Genomic DNA, 23,692 nt, shown 5'->3' with positions numbered 1-23,692 from the left:
TATAAACTTTCCTGCATTTGTCTGTTGAAATTTTTATGTATATTTTTATAGCTTAATATATAGTTATTGCATGTGTAATTTAGAGAAATTTCAGCTTTTTGTTTTTAGATTTTAATGTTATAATTATATTTTACTTATTTGCTAAGATTTACAGGAAATTGACTTTCAAAGATATGCTATTAGTTTTCCTAAAGGCTAATTGAAGCCATATTTTATAAGCTCATAGCATATACTGATATATGTACAGATTTGGTAAGTAATATAAACATTTCTATGTAAGACCATGTAAAGTATACATTACCATTAATAAATGTTTTGGAACTAAAAAAGCCTTATGTTCAACTATATTTTTATAAGAAGAAGCCGCAAACTCACTTTCTTCATAGTAATTGAAAATTTTAGAGATTTATAAATGACTTACTATGATAAAGGGAATTTCTAATATTCATCACAAGTACTATATATACCATGTCAGTTAAGTTGGAGATTTTTTTTAATGGAGTAATCTGTTTCTGGTATGACAGATGCTCTTTATTTTAGCTTTGTCTTGAAATGACATTGCCTTTTCGTTAATCCAGTTATTTAACTTCAGCAAAAGCTGAGCACAACTGCATTGGTCAGTGCTATTGGCCAAATTCTTCTGGTTAACGCATCAGCCTCTTTGCCGTTTTCACTTCTATCAAACTAGCTCAGATTTATACAACATCTCATCTGAGCTATTATAAATATTGTCTTAACTGTCCCCTTTGTCTTATAATTCATCTTATACATGGTTTCCAGAAGTTTTTATATAGTGGCATTCAAAACCCCTAAGTTCTTTTGTCTCACTTTCAAGGTCCATTATCTGGTAATGGCCTGACTATGTTGACTTTTCACTCACTGTCACCCTTGACATACCAGTGGTCCAGTAAAACAGAAATTATTTGCTCTTCTCAGCACATTTTCCCAATGTATTGCTACCTCAGTTCTTTGTTCTAGTTTGGCTTTCCAGCTGAAACATTCCTCTCCATCTCTGCAGGTTCAAATCACACCCTTCCTTCAAGGCCTGGTTTAAATATCTTTTTCTCCACTGAGTTTTCCTCAATCACTTTTTCAACCCCCTCAATTCCTGCCAAATGTGGAAGTGACCTTTCTTTTCTGTTAATTACTGTTTTGTTTTATCTGTGGATTTTTCTGTTAAGTATTCTCTTTAAGGTTGATGGTTATGGTGTTGTGTACCCCAGGTTCTTTCCTACTTCTCTAAACCTTCCTCTTGGCTTCTTTACTTTATTATTATCTTTTATCTCCCTTCCTCTTAAAAATTGTTTTCTAGGGTTTTATCCTTGACTTTTTCGTTTTTTCACTGATGAAACCTTTTAAGTGAGGATATCCAAGTTTGTGCCTTTACTCTTGCCCTTCTTTAGAGCTTCAGACTTATATTTTCAACTGGTCTATCTGACCTTGCTGGCTCCATATGTACCTTAAAGTTGGCATGTCTGTAACATAACCTATCTCCCCTTTTACTTCTTCAAAGCTGCACCCTTCTATTTTTTTTCTCACTTAATAAAATCACCATTCATTCATGTGCACAAGCCAGATATAATTATGCTATTCAAAAGTCTTTTTCTGCATCTATTGAGATGATCATATGGTTTTTATTCTTCAATTTGTTAATATGGTATAGCACATTGATTGATTTGTGTATATTGAAGAATCCTTGCATCCCTGGGATAAATCATGGTGTATGATCCTTTTAATGTGTTGTTGGATTCTGTTTGCTAGTATTTTGTTGAGGATTTTTGCATCTATGTTCATCAGTGATACTGGTCTGTAACTTTCTTTTTTTGTAGTATCTTTGTCTAGTTTTGGTATCAGGGTGATGGTGGCCTCATAGAATGTGTTTGGGAGTGTTCCTTCCTCTGCAGTTTTTTGGAAGAGTTTGAGAAGGATGGGTGTTAGCTCTTTAAATGTTTGATAGAATTCACCTGTGAAGCCATCTGGTCCTGGACTTTTGTTTGTTGGAAGATTCTTAATCACAGTTTCAATTTCAGTTCTTGTGATTGGTCTGTTCATATTTTCTGTTTCTTCCTGGTTCAGTCTTGGAAGGTTATACCTTTCTAAGAATTTGTCCATTTCTTCCAGGTTGTCCATTTTATTGGCATAGAGTTGCTTGTAGTAGTCTCTTATGATCCTTTGTATTTCTGCAGTCTCTGTTGTAACTTCTCCTTTTTCATTTCTCATTTTATTGATTTGAGTCTTCTCCCTCTTTTTCTTGATGAGTCTGGCTAATGGTTTATCAATTTTGTTTATCTTCTCAAAGAACCAACTTTTAGTTTTATTGATCTTTGCTATTGTTTTCTTCGTTTCTATTTCATTTATTTCTGCTCTGATCTTTATGATTTCTTTCCTTCTGCTAACTTTGGGTTTTGTTTGTTCTTCTTTCTCTACTTCCTTTAGGTACAAGGTTAGATTGTTTATTTGATACTTTTCTTGTTTCTTGAGGTAGGCTTGTATTGCTATAAACTTCCCTCTTAGAACTGCATTTGCTGCATCCCATAGGTTTTGGATCGTCGTGTTTTCATTGTTATTTGTCTCTAGGTAGTTTTTGATTTCCTCTTTGATTTCTTCAGCCATCTCTTGGTTGTTTAGTAATGTATTGTTTAGCCTCCATGTGTTTGTGTTTTTTACGTTTTTTTCCCTGTAATTTATTTCTCATCTCATAGCGTTGTGGTCAGAAAAGATGTTTGATACGATTTCAATTTTCTTAAATTTACTGAGGCTTGATTTGTGACCCAAGATGTGATCTATCCTGGAGAATGCTCCATGCGCACTTGAGAAGAAAGTGTAATCTGCTGTTTTTGGATGGAATGTCCTATAAATATCAATTAACTCTATCTGGTCTATTATGTCATTTAAAGCTTCTGTTTTATTATTTATTTTCATTTTAGCTGATCTGTCCATTGGTGTAAGTGAGGTGTTAAAGTCCCCCACTGTTATTGTGTTACTCTTGATTTCCTCTTTTATAGCTGTTAGCAGTTGCCTTATGCATTGAGGTGCTCCTATGTTGGGTGCATATATATTTATAATTGTTATATCTTCTTCTTGGATTGATCCCTTGATCATTATGTAGTGTCCTTCCTTGTCTCTTGTAATGTTCTTTATTTTAAAGTCTATTTTATCTGATATGAGTATTGCTACTCCAGCTTTCTTTTGATTTCTATTTGCATGGAATGTCTTTTTCCAACCCCTCACTTTCAGTCTGTATGTGTCCCTAGGTCTGAAGTGGGTCTCTTGCAGACAGCATATTTATGGGTCTTGTATTTGTATCCATTCAGCGAGCCTGTGTCTTTTGATTGGACCATTTAATCCATTCATGTTTAAGGTAATTATCGATATGTATGTTCCTATGACCATTTTCTTAATTGTTTTGGGTTTGTTTTTGTAGGTCCTTTACTTCTCTTGTGTTTCCTGCCTAGAGAAGTTCCTTTAGCATTTGTTGTAGAGCTGGTTTGGTGGTGCTGAATTCTCTTAGCTTTTGCTTGTCTGTAAAGCTTTTGATTTCTCCATCGAGTCTGAATGAGATCCTTGCTGGGTAGAGTAACCTTGGTTGTACGTCCTTCCCTTTCATTACTTTAAGTGTATCATGACACTCCCTTCTGGCTTGTAGAGTTTCTGCTGAGAAATCAGCTGTTAACCTTATGGGAGTTCCCTTGTATGTTATTTGTCGTTTTTGCCTTGCTGCTTTCAATAATTTTTGTTTGTCTTTAATTTTTGCCAGTTTGATTACTGTGTGTCTCGGTGTGCTTCTCCTTGGGTTTTTCCTGTATGGGACTCGCTGTGCTTTCTGGACTAGGGTGGGTATTTCCTTTCCCGTGTTAGGGAAGTTTTCAGCTATAATCTCTTCAAATATTTTCTCTGGTCCTTTTTCTCTCTCTTCTCCTTCTGGGACCCCTATAATGCGAATGTTGTTGCGTTTAATGTTGTCCCAGAGGTCTCTTAGGCTGTGTTCATTTCTTTTCATTCTTTTTTCTTTATTCTGTTCCACAGCAGTGAATTCCACCATTCTGTCTTCCAGGTCACTTATCCATTTTTCTGCCTCAGTTATTCTGTTGTTGATTCCTTGTAGTGTAGTTTTCATTTCAATTATTGGATTGTTCATCTCTGTTTGTTTGTTCTTTAATTCTTCCAGGTCTTTGTTAAACATTTCTTGCATCTTCTTGATCTTTGCCTCCATTGTTTTTCCGAGGTCCTGGATCATCTTCACTCTCATTATTCTGAATTCTTTTTCTGGAAGGTTGCCTATCTCCACTTCATTTAGTTGTTTTTCTGGGGTTTTATCTTGTTTCTTCATCTGGTACATAGCCCTCTGCCTTTTCATCTTGTCTTTCTTTCTGTGAATGTGGTTTTTGTTCCACAGGCTGCAGGATTGTAGTTCTTCTTGCTTCTGCTGTCTGCCCTCCGGTGGAAGAGGCTATCTCTCAAAAGTTTTTTTTTTTTTTTCATTTTGTTACAGTTAGTTGATTGGGGCCTCTGTAATAACCATATTTCTTTTGAGCTTTTTACTTTTCAATTATGCTGAAGAACTTGCTGTTCCCTAAATGCATTATGTGAATCCATGATTCTATACCTTTTTTTTTTAAAAATAAATTTATTTATTTTTTGCTCCATGGGCTTTCTCTAATTGTGGCGAGCAGGAGCTACTCTTCATTGCAGTGTGCAGGCTTCTCATCGTGGTGGCTTCTCTTGTTGTGGAGCACGGGCTCTAGGGCGCGTGGGCTTCAGTAGTTGTGGCATGCAGGCTCAGTAGTTGTGGTGCATGAGCTTAGTTGCTCTGTGACATGTGGAATCTTCCCAGACCAGGGCTTGAACCTGTGTCCCCTGCATTGGCAGGTGGATTCTTAACCACTGTGCCACCAAGATAGTCCCCTATACCTTTTTATATGCTGTTTCATTTACCTAGAAAGTCTTAAAGTAAGAATTATATAGACTTAGTTGTGAATCTCAGCTTCACAATTAATTGCTCTGTGACATTGGCCAAGTTAATAAGCTTTTCAAGTACCTGTTTACTTATCTATAGAATTTTAATGATACATGCACAAAGGAGAGATTGTGAATATGAAGTGGCAATACACACACATACATACACATATACAGGCCTATGTTGTTTTTATTGCACTTTTTAGAAAAATGCATTTTTCACAAATTGAAGATTTGTGGCAACCCTGCATCAAGCAAGTGTGTTAGCACAGTTATTTCAACAGCATTTGCTCACTTTCTGTCTCTCTGTCACACTTCGGTAATCCTTGCAGCATTTCGGACTTTTTCATTATCATCATATTTGTCATAGTAATCTGTGATCAGTGATATTTGTTACTATTGTAATCATTTTGGGGCACCATGAACCACGCTCATATGAGATGGCAGACTTAATCGTTAAATGTCGTGTGTGTCCTGACAGCTCCACCGACAGGCCATTCCCCCATCTCTCTCCCTCTCCTCTGGCCTCCCTAATCCCTGAGACACAACAGTATTGAAAACAATATTGAAATCAGGCCAGGTAATAACCCTACAATGGCCTCTAAGTCTTCAAGTGAAAGAAAGAGTCACAGCTCTCTCACTTTAAATCAAAAGCTAGAAATAATTAAACTTAGTGAGGAAGGGATGTTGAAAGCCGAGATAGGATGGAATCTAGTCCTCTTGAACTACTTAGCCAAGTTGTGAATGCAAAGGAAAAGTTCTTGAAGGAAGTGAAAAGTGCTACTCCAGTGAGCACAGACATGATAAGAAAGTGAAAGTGTCTTATTGTTGATATGGAGGAAGTTGTAGTGGTCTGGAGAGAAGATCACATCAGCTACAACATTCCTCCAAGCCAAGGCCTAGTCCAGAGCATGGCCTTAACTCTCTTCAATTCTGTGAAGGCTGAGAGAGGTGAGGAAGCTGCTGAAGAAAAGTTTGAAGTTAGCAGAGGTTGGTTCATGAGGTTGAAGGAAAGAAGCCTTTTCAGTAACATAAATAAGTGCAAGGTGAAGCAGCACGTGCTAATGTAGAAGCTGCAGCAAGTTATCCAGAAGATCTAGCTCAGATAATTCATGAAGGTGGCGACACTAAACAACAGATTTTCACTGTAGACCAAACAGCCTTCTATTGGGAGAGATACCATCGAGGACTTACATTGCTAAAGAGGAGAAGTCATTGCCTTGGCTTCAGAGCTTCAAAGGACAGGCTGACTCTGTTTTTAGGGGCTAATGCAGCTGGTGACTTTAAGTGGAAGCTGGTGACCTTAAGTACAAGCTAGTGTTCATTTACCATTCTGAAAATCCTAAGGCCCTTCAGAATTATGCCCGTGCTTTATAAATAGAACAAGACAACCTGGATGACACACAGCACATTTGTTTACAACATAGTTTACATGGGAAAAGGTCAAAATATCAGCATTCATAGGAATTTGGAAGAAGTTGATTCCAACCCTCATGGATGACTTTGAGGTTTTAAAACTTGAGTGGAAGAAGGCACTGCAGATGTGGTGGAAGAAGCAAGAGAAGTAGAATTAGAAGAAGAGCCTGAAGATGTGACTGAATTGTTGCAGTCTCATAATAAAACTTGAAGGGATGAGGTCTTGCTTCTTTTGGTTTAGCAGAGGAAGTGGTTTCTTGAGATGGAATCTGCTCCTGGTGAAGATGCTGTGAAGACTGTTGAATGACAACAAAGGATTTAGAATATTACATAAACTGAGTTGGTAAAGTAACAGCAGGGTTTGAGAGGATTGACTCCAGTTTTGGAAGAAGTTCTGCTGTGGGTCAGATGCTATCAAACAGCATTGCATGCTACAGAGAAAAACTAGACAACACATAATTTATTTATCAGGTTCATGTTTTTAATCCATGAGCACTGTTGCCTGGTAACAAGGATGACCTTCTACCTCATCATATTTCCAACTACACACTTTGACTCAAAACTACCAGATCATAAGGGGCATCAGATTCACTTATAAGATAGAAACATAGCATATGCCCTCAACCCAAGTCACAGCTCATATGCAAGTAAACAAGGTCTTCACACACAGGTGAGAGTGAGGCCCACCTTGGCTATCCATATACTCCGCAAGAATTGTTGTTTCTCTTGAAACGACTTTATAGGCACAGCTATTAGGGTCTCAAAACAGACATATTCAGTTATAAGAATTAACACACTCAGGGAAGTCCAAAACTATGGCTTCCAACCATTTTCAATTTATTGCAGCCACATGGTTCATTAATTTTAATGGAAAAACTGCTAATAGAATTTACTTAAACCACATATTTCTTCTGGATTTGGGTCTATAAAATTTCCTGAAGGTAATTCTAAGAGTTTAGGTGTCTAATAGCTCCTGTTGTGTTTACATTTCTAAAAAAGAGAATATAATGACATCCACTTTGGGTTTTGGCATATGGCTTTAGATATCTATCTCTAAGAATATGTTGCTATCCTAAGTTTCTTTTTAATAGTATATTCATCGTATTGATAAAAAGTAGACTGGTCTGCTGCTGTGAAAAATTATGGTGATTATAAAGTTTATAAAAGCTACGTACATGTATTATACACATAGTCATGTAGATGCTGTATTACTTTAATGGGAGTACTTAAATATACTATGCTATTTGGTATAGTACAAATGCTTCAGCTTAAACGTGGGGAAAATACTCCCCAATCTCTCTAAAGTGAACGGTTCCATTTGTATACAGTGATACTCATTTTGTGTAAACTCTGAAAATTGTTACGGGGCCATTTATTTCATCTTAGGAGGCTAGACCAACTTCTCGCAAATGGGAGTTATGCTGTACTCTACTGAAACCTGTCAGTATGTTGCTCTGAAAAATTTTAAATAGATATTTCTGTTTTATGATTTAGATAACAGGAAAAGAAAAACTGTTTTAACTTCAAGAAACATAATGATTAATCAAAAGTGTTAGGGCTTCCCTGGTGGCGCAGTGGTTGGGAGTCCGCCTGCCGATGCGGGGGACGCGGGTTCGTGCCCCGGTCTGGGAGGATCCCACGTGCCGCGGAGCGGCTGGGCCCGTGAGCCATGGCCGCTGGGCCTGCGCGTCCGGGGCCTGTGCTCCGCGGCGGGGGAGGCCACAGCAGTGAGAGGCCCGCATACCACAAAAAAAAAAAAAAAAAAAAAAAGTGTTAACATACGGTTTAAAAAGATTTATAGCAAGAGTGGCATGAGAATATAGAAAGAAAATAGTAAGAATAGTAGAAGATCTTTTCAGAGAGTAAAAGAAGAAATTTACCATTGAAGAAAGAATAGTACACATAGAAGAAAGAATAGAAAATAATCTCCATCGCTTAAAGAGAAAGGAAATTGTGGCAGGCTTTATAGTGAAGGTTTAAAGAAAGAGGAAGGAAGAAATAATTGTGAATTGCATTTTGCTAATATTCACATACTGTAACTCCTTCGCCATTTGATTAACTCGGAGAGCAGAAGTGGACTTTAAACTAGTTCTATTTCATTAGTTTTGTTTTTCATTGGCAGTAGAATATAGTTAAGAATTTATTTGAGGACTGCTGGTTTTACTTTATTCTTTTAATTGGCATTGTTAAATTACTGTATATATGATAGCCAGAATAGTAGCTTCTGTTGTTGATATCATGTTAAGTATATACTTCATTGAGGATATTAGTTTTATTAAATTTTTAAGTTTTCATCTTTTTTTTACTCTATGCTTTTACTCTTAGGTGGTCTGTATTTTGCTTCCTTGTTTTGTAGTTTTCGTTGTTCGTTTACATACTAGAAAACACACAAACCCCAAACCCTACATGATTTTAACTTGTATTTTTAATCATTTTGGAGTAGAGACTGAGCCTTGGAAGCATATTGACATTAATTCTGATCCTAGAAATCTTCTAGCTGTGAGGTCAGGGACATACTAATTAAACCTGTGATCTTAGGCTCTTCATTTATAAAATGGTTATTATTTTAAGGATCTAATCAGTTGACCCATACAAAATATTTTGCCCAATACCTGGCCTTAAGTATGTATGCAGTCAATGACAGTTCTCTCCCCTTTCTTCATTTCACTTAGTTTAACAGAAACTTGAGCTACTGCTTTTGGTCATGTAGAAGAAAAATGTTTTTTTTAGTGAAACTATCCATTGTCTACGTTCAGCATAAGTTTCAGGGTTATCTGATTCTAGCCCTGTCCATTGTCTTTGGGGTATTTTATTTTTACAGCTCTTTATATGTTTAGTTAACTGATAGACATGTAAATTCTGTTATGTCTAGTAGAATTTCGATGGACTTCCTTCTCCTCTTTGGAAAAAAATAGTTTCACTTCTGGTTGCAATTCATTTCAGCATTCTTTTACCTCCCATCAATTTGTGCTATTTTGACTTTTCCTTTGAAATGGTTATAACATTTGCCTGGTTCCCTCATTGTATGAGTAGAGTGAAATCTTTCCCATGTATTCACTTTATATCTCTATGAGAGTCAAATTTTACCCTTTGTCTTAGAAAATTATCTTTCTTTATTATATTTAAATATTAATATACACTATTTCCAAGAAATGTCTAAATAAATTCTCCAGAGTAGATTAGTTTATTAAACACCTAGTATGTGCAGCATACTAGTGTTTTATTTTAATCATTTGATATTTGAGATGTTCCAACAGTGAAGTCAACTTTACAAACAATGGCAAGTCTTACTATAAATATTTAACCACTAAGGATTCATTTATTTATTATTTTAATACCAATGTGATATTCTCAGGGTAGATTTTCCAATGTAAAAGATTTGTGTTGTATCTTTCATCGCATAGTGTCTTGAATATAGTGGTACTCTACAATTGTGTTTTGAATGAGTGTATAGATAAATAAAGGAGTCCCAAAAAGACCACAAACACTTTTTCCCCCTGAGGTGTCTCATCATGTTGTAATGAGTAGAATAAAGCTTTAAGTTTCTTTTTTATTTTTTATTGAGGTATAATTAACATATTAGTTTCATGCTTATAACATAATGATGTAATATTTGTATATATTGCAAAAGTGATCACAGTAAAATCAAGTTAACATCATCATACATAGTTATACATTTTTTTTTCTTGTGATGAGAACCTTTAAGATCTACTCTCTTAGCAACTTTCAAATATACCATACAGTATTATTAACTATAGTCACAATGCTGTACATTATATCCCCATGATTATTTATTTTATAACTTGAAATTTCTACCTTTTGAACCCCTTCACCCACTTTGTCCACCCCTGCCCTCTGCTTCTCTCTATCCATGTGCTCATTTGTTTGTTTTTAGGTTCCATACATAAGTGAGAGCATAAGGTATTTGTCTTTGTTTGACTTGTTTCACTTACTATAATGCCCTCAAGATACATCCATGTTGTTGCAAATGGCAAGATTTCCTTCTTTTTTATGGCTGAATAATATTCCATTGTGTGTGTGTGTATTATGTTTTCTTTATCCATTCATCCATTGATGGACACTAAGTTTGTTTTTGTTGCTTCGATATTATAAATAATGCTGCAGTGAACATGGGGTGTATATATCTTTTTGCGTTAGTATTTTTGTTTTCTTTGGGTAAATACCCAGAAGTAGAATTGCTGGATCATACAGTAGTTCTATTCTTAATGTTTTGAGAAACTTCCATACTGTATTCCATAGTGTCTGCATCAATTTACATTTCCTCCAGTGGTTCACAAGGGTCCCCTTTTCTTCCTATCCTCACGAACACTTGTTATTTCTTGTGTTTTTGATAGTAACCATTGTAACAGGTGATATCTCATTGCAGTTTTGATTTGCATTTCCTTAATGATTAGTGATGTTGAGCACCTTTTGGACATACAGATGGCCAGTGTGCCTATGGGCCATCTGTATGTCTTCATTGGGAAAATATCTATTCAGATCCTCTACCCATTTTTTAATCAGATTTTTCTTTTTTTGCTGTTGAGTTATATGAGTTCTTTATGTATTTTAGATATTAAGCCCTTTTGAGATATATGATTTGCAAATATTTTCTCCCATTTAGTAGGTTTTAGTTTGATGTAGTCCCACTTGGTTATTTTTGCTTTAGTTGCCTTTGCTTTTGTTATCTAAAAGAAGTAATAAGAATCCAGTTTCCATAGACTGAGGAACCAAAAACTGCTTTACCATATCACTTTAACATATTACTTTAAGTTGTGATAGCATTTTTTTCTTCCTCTTGGGAAATTGCTTAGAACTTGCCTATGTTTGCCTATGAGCAAGAGATTAAAAAAAGGAAAATCTCAGATTTTAGATAGTAACTTGGCCTAAAGATATATGATTTTGAAATATTTCTTCCATATTCTTTAAACTTATTAAACTCATTATACAATGCTGTCTATATTTTGTTAGTTCCTGTTTTTATTTATTTTTTGGGGTGCTGTGGGATTTTCTTCCTGGTATGATAATAAAGAAGCAGTGGTGATTTAAATAGCACAGTTTTTTCTTTTCCTGTTCAAAAATTATATTTATATCATATGATTTTTTGTTGACCATGCCAGCAATGGATTATGAGGACTTTCCCTCTACCTGTCTCTTTTAGAAATTAAAAGTTTCTTTAGTCATTTGTGTAATTCTAAAAATTGCTCACTAAAATTTTTGGTATATAGTGTTGCCTAAACAGCCCTTAGGGAAGCACTATTATTCCTCAAAGAATCAAGTAGAGAGGGAGCCTTTATTTGTAGAATACTCTGGAAAGTAATTAAAAATAACTAAAATGGTGGTAATTTAATCAATCATGTGATCCCTCTTTTATTAAGAATGTGACCATTTCTGTTCCTTATGATCCTGCCTCAATCTTTTTAAAGCTATTATATATTTCTCTTTAAATCTCTAACCTAGGTATACTAGATATATCTTGAATCCATTGAATTACATTTATCCATTAAATTATTAATCAAAGGGCATTTCCTATAGGGAACCTTTCTTATAAAGAGGTAATACTTTTCTAAACAGCGACCTTTACCCTGTTTTTTGTCAGTTAAAAAAAATTCATTTATTTTGTATTTACTAACAGATCTTCATATTTAGATATACTGTTTAGATCTTCTTCAATTCTTACATATTCTTTGTTTTTCATATAAATGAAAGAATGTTGAAAAAGGGAGCCTGGACTAGGTAAGAGAATCATTAAATGGAAATTAAACATCAAAATTATTTTCTAAGTTAAAAGTTGTAAAAATCATTATCACTGTATTGGTATTCTCCTGTTGAATTAACTATTAACAGACATAAACAGATTTCCTTGGGTATAGTTAAAAGTACATGGATATTTTCACCTGTTTCTTGTTTAGACTTTATAAGAGTTACTATGCTTATGTAAACAAAGCAGAGTTGACCACAGGCAGAATTACTGGAAAAAAAATTGCATACTATTTGGAAACTTGGTGCTTCTTTGTTTGTGTGGTGTTCTGACTTAGTGTGCTTTTTTTGTGTTTTAGAAGAGGTCTGTCAATGAAAAATGATATGCCCAGTGACTATGCTAATTACCATTACAAAGTTAGAGGTGAAGAAGTGCCCTTCAGTGCACTTTTAGTTAGCTTTAAAGCTCTAAAGGAAGGAAAATATGATGACCTTGTATCCTCTAAGTCTTAGAAAACCAAGGATTTCACATTTGAAATGAAGCAAATTGTGTCTGTACACTTGCTTAAGACTAAAAGCAAGCAAAGAAACAAAATACCCAAAGAAACAAAATTTTGTAGATTTCTACTTCTTAAAAAGTGTTGGCTAAATTTTTGCAGAAATTGGTGCTGTTGGGTATGCTTGATCTTCTGAATTTAAAGATTTTTGGGCATAGACTGACACCAGTCAACTTTTAATAGACCAAAGAATACTGTAGCAGTTTGAAACATTAAAAATTGTAATTTCTCTTCTAGATGAGAAGATAATTATATTTTACATATTGAATTTGTAATTTTCATTATTAAGCTTAAAAATTCCCATTGTTAAACAAACATGTATAAACATGTATACCATCTTTATTACTAAATTATATTTAGGGTATGTATATGTAGACAGTATTTATGAATGTGGATTTTCTTTTTTTGGGTGAGTTACTGTTATTGGATAGTGTGACTTCTAGCATAGAGAAAAACTTTAGAGGCTTAACTGAAAAATCTAGTTTCCATTTAGGGGATACTACATTTATATGTTCTCTTTTCTTTCACAGCATTACTCATTTGTTTTCTCATTTTATTTTTAAAATAGGATGTGAATTATAATATGTTCAGTGAACCTTTATATTACCAAATTTAAAAAAATTCCTGAAAATTTCACTAATGTCTCATAAGTTGAAAGTACATGTAAATTCCAGGCATTTTAGGTTCAACTTCCCTTATGTCTGAAATAAGTTTTGATATGATTAAGGCTTGTACCTCCAAATCTAATATTTACTGGTCTGTTGCAGATTCTTGATATCTTTTCACAAAAGCATCATTTCTTTGAGTACACTGGTTGGTCCCTATTAGTATTTAGTTTGGATTAGACTTTTTTCCTCTCTTATTTACCCAGAGCAGATTTTGATCAGTGGGATAGTATAGCTCATGGAGTTTGAGTACTACAACCAGGAAGGGCAATGAAACAAGAGGTCTTCAGAATTATATTTTTAAGCATGTATATTTTTTTCTTTGTTATATTTAAAAATTTGCCTCATGAATCTACTATTTAACTTAGGAACCAGAACATGACCAGCTCTAATAATCCTATTCTGTCCTATCCTTGTGTTTTCCCCCAGAGGGAACCTCTGGCTTAAATTTTTGTTATAGTTTCCTTGCTTTTGTAAAAAAAAAAAATTGTTGTATATGTGTGTATATATATGTATATCTCTAAAGAGTTTTTCTTGTTTATGTGCCTTATAAAAATGGGTTAATACTGTGCAACCACACCTGCAGTTTTCTTTTTTTCACCCAAATTTATGTTTTCAGGACTTACCCGTGTTGTTGCATATACATATATTTCTTTTACTTACACTGGTATAAAATATTCTAATTTATTACTTAGAATATTATTAACATTCCCACAGCTCATTTAATCATTTGACTGTCAGCAGGTATTCAGGTGTTGTCACTTATTTGCTGTTATGAACATTCCTGCTAGGAGTATTCTTACACATGTTTTCAGTGATACCAAGTCTGTATTCAGCAGCTTTGCATAGGGGAGACTTTTGTTGAGACAAGCTATTTTCCCCCTCATGAGTGATTTCTTTTCTATTTTTCTTTTTTGCTCATTCCTCTTGACTTTTTAATTTTGATTTACAGAAAAGCTACAAGAAATAGACAAATAATTCCTATGTACCCTTCATCCACTTTCTTCAAATGTTAACATTTTATAATGTTTGCTTTATCTTTATTCTTTCCCTCCTCCTCATTCTCTCCCTCCTCCTCATTCTCTCCTTTTTTCTTCCCTTTCCTCTTCTGCTTCTCATTATTTATTTAGTGTTCTTTTTGTTCTTTTCCTGAGGCAATATAGCCAAAATACTGCGTTCCAAAGTAACCTAGGTTGGTTCCTGCCCGTCACCCTCCACCCCCATTCCTTAGTTAATGTGATTATATTATTTATTTGAAATATGGTTCAATTGCTGTTCTTCGTATTCCATTTCAGGATTCGATTCTCCTATTCCCCTGCCTCTTGATTTCAGTTTTATTTTATTGAGTATGTGAAACACTAACTTGGTTCCAAAACTCAGAACCATATTACAAAACTACACTCAGAGAAGAGATACTTCCCACAATTCATTTCTTCTGTCTTTCCACTTCATTCTACCTCTCCTCCACCTATCAGTCTCTAGTTTTGGCTTCATCCTTCCTATGTTTCCTTTATAACAAACAAGTAGATGCATGCGTCTGTGTCTTTTCATGTATTTAAGGGCTATTTGTATATTTTCTTTTTGGTGAATTGTCTGTTCACATTTTTTTCCTGTTATTCTATAGGCATATTTTTCAGTCTTTTTCCCCCCAAGTTTTAAATGTTCTTTATATACTAGGAATATTAGTCCTTATCTGTGATATATATTAACATATCTTTTTTTTTTAGTTTGTCAGTTGTTTTTTGATTTTATTTAAGATACTTTTTGACAGACAAAATGTTTTTATGTATTCTGTAGTCAGATTTGTCAGTCTTTTCTTTTACTGTGTCTGGAATTGAGTCATAGTTAGAAGGGCGTTTCTTATACCCAAGATAATGTACTTACATGATCTCATATTTTTGTTTATACTTATATGGCTTATTTTTTAATCCAGTTGTAGCTTTTTTTTTGGTTTGTTATTAATGTGAGATATGAGTCTAATTTCAGATTTTTCCAAATGGCTGATCAGTTGTTAAGGCACTGTTTATTAACAAGCCCATCTTTACCTCAGTAATTTGAAATACCACTTTTGTCATATACTTAAGTTTCACGTATACATGGCTCTACTTCTGGACTTTCTGGTATACTCTTCTGATGTGTTTATTGCTGTACCAAATAAATACACTGTTTTAATTATAAAGGGTTTATTGTTTGTTTTAACATAATTTATTACAGTATATCTTAATAAGGTTAGTAGTATGTTTTACTATAGTTTAATTTAGTTTATTTGAATAAGAGGGGTGAGTATCCTCCTTATACTTTTTCTTTTTTACATTTTTGCATTTTACTTTTTCCATGTGATATTTAATGTCCATTTGTCTAGCTCCATTATAAAAATGGCTTATTTACTTTTATTGGAATTTTATTAGGCCTATAAATTAACTAAGGGAGGATTGGCATCTTTATGATGTTTAGTTGCCCTACCTATCCAATTACAAGGGTCTTTACCTTTGTTCAGGTCTACCATTGAGTCTTTCAGAAATGTTTCAAAGGTTTCCTCATGTTTCTTGCTAAATTTATTCTTAAGTATTTTATCTTCTTTGTTGCTATGGAAAATAATATTTTTGCTACCATTATATCTTCTAAATTGTTATGTTTTTACATATGAATGCTATTGATTTCTGTTCATTAAGTTAATATCCTGCTACTTTACTGAATGTGTTTATTGTTTGAGTTAGTAGGAACATGAGGTGTAGTTTTCCTCCTTTTCTTATTTTTATGCTTCCATTTAATTTCTCTTGTCTAACCACATTGCTTTAGTGAGTGCAGTGTTAAGTGGTATGGAGATAGTAGGCATCCTTATATTATTCCTGATCTTAGAGGAAACACCTATAGATTTTTTTCATTAATTAACATGAATATTAATTTTAATTAATTAATTAACATTAATTAACTTTAGGAGTGAGATCTGTATGTTTTATCTTAAGAAAGAATGCATCAATTTCTATTTCTTTGAGTGTGGTGCTTTTTTTTAACAGATACAGGTGTTTGATTTTTATCAAAAGCATTTTCAGCCTTAGAGCTAGTTATGCTATTTTTCTCTTTTAAGTCTATTAATGTGGAATGTTATATTAATGAATTCCCTAATAGTGAGGCAACCTTGCATTCCTGGAACAAACCTGACTCATTCATTGCATATCATTTTCTCAATATGGTGTTAGATTTTGTTTACTAATATTTTATTTAGAACTTTTACCTAATTATTTTTAAGCAATACTCTAAAAATCTTTAATTGTTCTGTTTTTGTATTGTCTTTATCAGGCTTAGCTATCAATGTTATGTTAATGTTATGTAATGCTAATGAAGGTTCCCTTCATTTTCAATGCTCTGTAATAATTTTAGAGCATTGGGATTATTCATTTTTCGAATTCTTGTTGGAAATCCTCTTGAAATGCTTTATCTATAGGGTAGTTGCCTCATAATTTTATTTTTTCCCCAAGGAAATTATATATTTTTAAAGAATTTTTTAGCTTTAATCCAATCAACTTTTATAAACTGTGTTTCTGTGGAGAATTGCCCATTTTATCTAGATTTTTCAAACCTATTTACTTAGAAGTCTGTAGAGGATTTATGATTAAAAAAATTCTTCTGTTTTAATTATTATGTTACTCTTGTCACTTAATTTATCTATTTGTACTTTTCTCCTTTTATTGTTAATAAATTACTGTTTTATTTGATTTTCTTAGAAATTCAGGATTTTGATTAATTAGATCTGCTTTATTTTCATAATCTTTGACATCTGCATTATCTTTATTATTTTTTAATGTGCTTTTAAAGTTTTCTGTGTTATTCGTATTTTAGTTTATGAGATGGAAATTTAATTCATTTTTTAGATTGAAGTGTTCAAGGATCTAGATTTTTTCTAAACTGCTTTAAATGTATCCCATAGATATGTAATGTTTTCATTATTATTTCTTAGAAATCTATAATATCTTGACAGTGGAAAATTAAAATTGTATTGTGATTGGATGGGTAACGGAGTAGGTGAAAAGATTCCTGGAAAAGTTTGTTGGTATTATTTCACCACTTTCATTAGAGGAAACTGTGGCTTAGAGGGGTTTGTGTAATTTGCTGCATAACAAGTAAGTTGTTATTGTTCAAATTTGAATCCATTTCTGATTCCACAGCTATGGCTTTTACTTAGGCAGTAATATTGTGAGGTCACGGAGGTACTGAACAGTATGGCATAATCAGGGAACTGTAAGTAGCACAGTGTGACTGGAGTGAAGCTGGCACTTGGTGGTATCATTTCTGGCTTGGGCAAATAGTTCATTGAGATACCATTAACATGAAGCAAAGCAGGTTTATGTAAGATGATGGGTAAGTCTGAGGAATGTACGAGACAGCTAAATGGACTGTCTGGTAGTTAGGTGAGCATATGGATCTGGAGGTCTGTAGAGTGGTTTGTGCTAGAAATGTGAATTTTGGTGTCATTAGCTTATAGGTGATAATTTAAATAATGGGTTCTGAAAGTGGTAAGAATAATGTGAACACTGAGAAGATCAGAGGGTGTAGGAAACAATGAAATTAAGACTGAGTGGAAAAGAGCCTGAAAAGGAAACAAGAAAAAAAAAGTTAAAATGTTAGGAGGAATTTAAGATATAGTGGCTTACAGGTGCCAAGGGAAGAGTTTCAGGGAAACGGGAGAGTCATTAGTATTATGTGCTCTGGAGAACTAAAGGAAGATAAAATAAGAAGTGTTCATTTGACTTAATAATACCTGAAAGGAAAATTAATATCATAAAAAGTGGGTCTAGTGGCATGATGAGGGTTGGGTGAGGAAGAAGCAAATGGAGACAAGAAATCTGGTTAAGAAGGGAAAGTATGATAGTGGTAACTAGTGGGAAGTGTGAGGGTGAGGGGGCCTCCTCCCACTCCCTACTTTCCTCCCTCAGCCTCTCCCTTTGCCTTCCCCTTATTTATCTCTTTTCTTTCCTTTCTCTCCCTTCCTTCCTTTATTCTAGCCTCTTTCCCTCTTTCTTTTCTTAATATGGCATACTTGAACATGTAATGTTACAGAATGAGAATTTAACTCATGACAACATGACATCTTGTCTTAGATTATGGCTATAAATGTGAATAACATAAAGAGATGTTAAAATGTTCAGGTGGTGGATCAGAATGATATTTTTAAGGGTTTCTTGAACATAGGATCATAGTCACACATACCCTTTATGCCTGGAAGTAAAACATACTTGTCCAACAAATTTTAACAATCTTTGAAATAATGATGAAAATAATTTCAGCACAATGCTAAAAGCTTTACATATTTTAGTCATTTAAAACCTCATCAGCACCTCTATGCTAGTTTTACAGATGAGGAAACTGAAGGAAGTTAAGTAAACTTGCCAGATGTTGTACACTTGCTTTGGCAATATGATTTCAGAGTCTGTGCTCTAATCATAAGGCTGTATTCCTCTTCACTATACTATAGTACTTTAAAAACTAATTAGTAATATTTTTAGTATAATTGTAATTTAGAATTAGAATATTTTGACATTTTAGGGAAATCTGTTAGCATATAGAATAGTGAAGATTAGCAAAAAATTCTGAAAAAGATATATAAAGTACAAACACGGGTTGAAATTCCCGTTTTCTGTATTTTAGTTAAAATAGTGAAATGCTTGTGGGAGAAGCTACAATACCTTATCCAGTATGGCACATAGTATTTGAAAAACACAATACTGCTACACAATGAAAGTGTATATAAGATAATTAAATAATCCTATATGGTACCAATAAAAAATTGATACATTCCTTAGTTTGTTAATACCTCATGACCTTATAAATGTCTTTCTTTAGGGAAAAATGCAATTTCCATTGTGAGCTGCCTTCCAAATTTATGGTAGAACTTCACTGACGTTGCTACTGATGCCAATGTGGAATAAAGGTCTTTATAATTTAGAAAGTCAAAACGTATAAATGAATTACTGTTAAAAATGATTTAGTTACTCTTCTTAAACTTCAAAACACACAATACAAATGCATTTGAATTTTTAGAAAGAACGTTTGAAAATAAAGTAATATCTGTTTATTTTGCCATCATCAATATTTTTGTCTTATTTCATGTTTGGAATTGGCTTTCCTTTTGTGACCTTTGTATTTGAACCCTAATCACAATCTAATAATATTTTGTTGTGAAACTAATTACAGAGTTGCATTTCAACATTATTTTTATGTGGAAACAACTAAAATTGACTTTAACATGAAAAATCTTTTGCTGTTGTAAAAGAAGAAATTAACACAGAGACAGTGGATTAGCTATTTTAACGTCATTGTTCTTCCCCTTAGCTCGCTTTATTGTCATAAGTATTTCATTTGACTTCCCTCCTGGGTCATAAGGTCACTGAGTACATGGATGCGTGTCCTGCTCATTGCTGTCTCCTCAGTACCTAGTGCCTGTGTTTGGCACTGGTAGGCATGCTAGTGCTTTTTCTTAACTAATTGAATAGGTAAATAATATATTTGAATAATGTCTCTGAATTGCAAATGCACCTCTTATGGTAATGTGTTAGTATGTAGACATTAAGACATTATTAAGTTGTTTTGTTTGCTTGGGTCTCACATGGAAATGTCCTGTTCAATTTAGAAACACTAGTTTTAGATCTCAGATAAAAATCCCTGAAAAATAGTCATAGAATCCTCATTTTCTATCTCATTGCTTTTACTTTCCTTACCCCTTTTTCTTTCCCTCCCTCTACTCCCTTTCTTCCCTTCAACCTGTTCTTTATTTTCCCTTTAATGATCCTTGTTTTGTTTTGTTTGTTTTCCTTTAGTATCTGGAGTCCATCTTTCTCCAGCCTCTCCTGAGATTGTATTGGACCATGACCACACTTCTCCTTCGGTTGGCTGCCTCTCTTCTGAGCCCATCATTTCATCACCAGAGAATACACATGCAGACAACAGCATTGTCAGTCAAACTTTTCCTAAAGCACAGGTAAAGACAAGCATATTTTTATAGGAACTTTGCCTACTTAAAAAATTGCATACTGATTTAATTGAAGATTTCCTGATTTCCATTTTTTTTCCCCTCCTGTAGATACTCTAACTTTGAGGTTAATATCTAGAATTCTAAAAACTGAATACTATGTTTGTTTTGTGGCACAATTGCAAGGTATTTAAGCAGTGTTAGTTACCAAAATACTGTTTGAAAACCAAATATGTTTTATTAAAGTTGACTTAGTTTTGCATTGCAGATCGTGAACTTCAAAAAGGAAAATAATTACAAAAAAACTATTTCTCTTTTCAGGGAAGCTTACCATATGTTTTCAAGTATTAGAATGTTCATTTCAATTTTAGAATAAGACCAAAAACACAGCGGTCATAGCATTTATTCATTCAAATATTTATCGATTCAGGCCTTGTGCTAGACGCTGGAGTTATTCCAGATTTCCAAAGTGCTGTATACAATCTTGAGTCACCCGTTATCTTTACTAGAAAGTGATGATCAATTAGTGGTTATTGATAAATTTTAAAATCTGATTTATAACTTAGTATATAAACAAATTCTGAGTGTGTGTAAATTCAAGAACTGGTATCAGATGTATTTATACTTAATATACACTCTCAAGAAAAAGTTTTAAGTTTTTAATGCTTTGCTTGGAAAATAATAAATGCTTTAAACTCTGAAGTTTACAGAAAATTTTGTTTCTTATTGCAAAGATCAGGTTGTTGTAATAGTTTGAGGTCTTCTGTTGATTTACTTAAAGGGTGAAATAATTTCGGAACCTTTGCTACAACTTAATTTCCAAATGTGGTTTCTGGTGCCCTTTGGATGTTTTCCTTCTTGGTGCAGTGTAAACTTTCCCCTCTTGTGTTTTTTGTTTGTTTGTTTGTTAATGTGGTTTAGATTCAGCAATCAGCACACACTCATCTGGATATCTCACTTTTTCCGTTGGGTTTAACTGAGGAGAAAAGTAATGGAACAATTGCTCTTGTGGATGATTCTGAGGATCCTGGAGCCAATGTATCAAACATACAGCTTCAGCAGAAAATTTCAAGTCTGGAGATGAAACTCAAAGTATCTGAAGAAGAAAAACAGAGAATTAAAAAGGTATATTTACATTTGCCTAAAAAATAAATGTTTGAATTGCAGATACTGGAAATATGATATAATCCCAACTTCTGATTAAAAATTCAGCAGTGGAAAAGCTATTATGCTCTTTGGCTGTAGGTTTAAATCAGTCATACAAGCTTATCTCTTACGAAAGTCTTTGATAAGAAATTTCTAGTTTTAAAGGTGTACTTTTAAAGATATGAACATCTTTTACTGGATTTTTTTTTTCGCTAATGAATGCTTTCCTTCTGGTTTATTTTTATTTACTTTGAAAGCAGGTAGTGTTGTATTTCTTATGTACGTTAGAAGATCTGTAATATTCATTTGTCCCTATGAGAAGTCAGACATGATGGGATATTTGACAAGATTACTTAGAAATACAGCTATTTTAGTAAATTATTTATGTGTTCTCATTTCTGTTTCCTACAAATATCTCTATAAAAAGACCTTAGCAAATTTATAGAAAGTATAGGTAGAGGTAGAGTGTTGTTTATAATTAGTTTAGATGCTTTTATTTATTTATTAGCATGAATAATTTTAGTGTTACAGCAGTGTTAGTGTTATATCAGTGTTTGATATTGGTCTGGGAATGAGAGTGAAGCATACGTTTTATAATATTGTTGAACTTTGAAAACTGTACTTCTGGTGGGTTCTTTCCTTACCAAATATTTTCTAAATATGTTCATTGAAAAAACTGAATATATTTTATGCCTTTAAATATTACAAAATTTATGCTTGGATTTTTTTCTTTTAGGATGTGGAATCATTGATGGAAAAACATAGTGTCTTGGAAAAAGATTTCCTTAAAGAAAAAGAGCAAGAGGCCATTTCTTTTCAAGATAGATACAAAGAACTTCAGGTAAAAACAGTGAATTATAAATTTAGTATGTAGGCCTTTTGATGAAGCATGTAATATAACTCCAAAAAGTGCTCAATGAAAACTTTATGAACGAAGCATCAGATACTTGCTTAAATATGTAAAATACTGACTAACATGTGTGAAATTAATGATAAATGCCATTTTGAGGAGCACGAATCCCTGAGAGGCCATGCAGGTTAGCTGATTCAGACTCAGCCTGGCGAAAAATATTCTGTTTCTGATGATTTTCTCAATTTGGAAATTAGACATTCCAATTTTTCTTATTGTGATTACATTTGAAAAGAGCTTAGAATCGTATAAACACCAAACTGAGATATTTAACCTTTTTCATAAATTGTTTGTAATCAATGTCACCTCGTCTTCTCCTCAAATTTCCTTAACAAACTTGTTTCTTCTGCAGTCTTCCCCATCCCAGGAAATAGCAGTTCTGTCTTCCCAGTTGCTAAAGCTGAAACCCACATTTATTCCTTTTTGTGCTTACCCCGTGTCTGTTCCTTAAGCAAAAACCTGTTGGCTCTACCTTCAAAATATCCAGGTTTTGACTGTTTGTCATTACGGTCACTGCTGCCAACCTATTCTAGGCCATCCTTATTTCTCCCTTGGAATACTGAAGTATCTTCTATTCTAATCTTTTTTGCTTCTGTCATTGCCCACTTACAGACCATTCTCCACATGACAGCCACTGTGATCTGTTTAATAGTTAAAGCTGCTCATGTCATTTCTTTGCTTGGAAACCTTCAATGGCTTCTCACCTCACCCAAACTAAAAGTCAAGTAAGTCCTTAAAATGGTTTGCAAGGCCCTCCATTTTTTTGTGTCCCTCCTCCCTGTCTTTTACCTGATTCTTTCTCTTCAATCGTTTTGCTTTATCCCTATGTCTAGAGCACTCGTCCCTCAATTTTCTGCATTGTTTACTTTTTTATATCATTCAGGTCTCCGCGCACATAATCACCTTATCAAGGGAGACCTTTCCAAACAATGCTGACATCCCCTACCAGCCTTCCCACATTCTGCTTTATTTTTCTCCATAGCACTTTTCACATCTGACAAACTATGTATTTACGTGTTTATTTGCCTAGATCGTTTTAATAGTCTCCTAAGTGGCCTTCTAGCTTCTACCCGTGCTCTTCTCCCTTAATGAGTCTTTATTTCATCAGGTGGAGTAGTGTTTTTAAAAAATGTGAGTCAAATCATTTCCCAACCTCAACTGTCATTCTCCTTTCAGTGTAAATCTTCTGGCTTCTCCAACTTTTCCAGTTCGCCCCCAGCTATTTACTTACACTGAGTTCATAATAAGGTCCAGGCGAATGTGTGAGTCTGTGTTACTGAGGGCATTCCTTGCCTGTTGGAGTGATGAGTGGAGGGAAACAGTTTGTGATTCATTCAGTTTCTCTGACTGGAATGCTCTTCCTGCAGATATCTGC

At 33.9% G+C, this 23,692-nt stretch overlaps 1 protein-coding gene across 8 annotated transcripts in view; it reads left to right on the top strand.

Annotated features, from left to right (window-relative positions):
- The window catches only part of CCDC91 (coiled-coil domain containing 91), a 409,698-nt gene that overhangs the window by 107,718 nt on the left and 278,288 nt on the right, over positions 1–23,692 (top strand). For all 8 annotated transcript variants that reach the window (XM_070046418.1, XM_060305802.2, XM_060305805.2 and 5 more), the window contains exons 4-6: positions 20,110–20,270; positions 21,183–21,386; positions 22,144–22,248. In XM_070046418.1, coding sequence (XP_069902519.1) covers positions 20,110–20,270; positions 21,183–21,386; positions 22,144–22,248 — 470 coding nt within the window. The remainder of the gene's footprint in view (positions 1–20,109; positions 20,271–21,182; positions 21,387–22,143; positions 22,249–23,692) is intronic.

The sequence above is a fragment of the Globicephala melas genome, chromosome 10, assembly GCF_963455315.2.
Source record: "Globicephala melas chromosome 10, mGloMel1.2, whole genome shotgun sequence".
Classification (NCBI taxonomy): domain Eukaryota; kingdom Metazoa; phylum Chordata; class Mammalia; order Artiodactyla; family Delphinidae; genus Globicephala; species Globicephala melas.
This window is presented reverse-complemented; position numbering and strand designations above follow the sequence as displayed.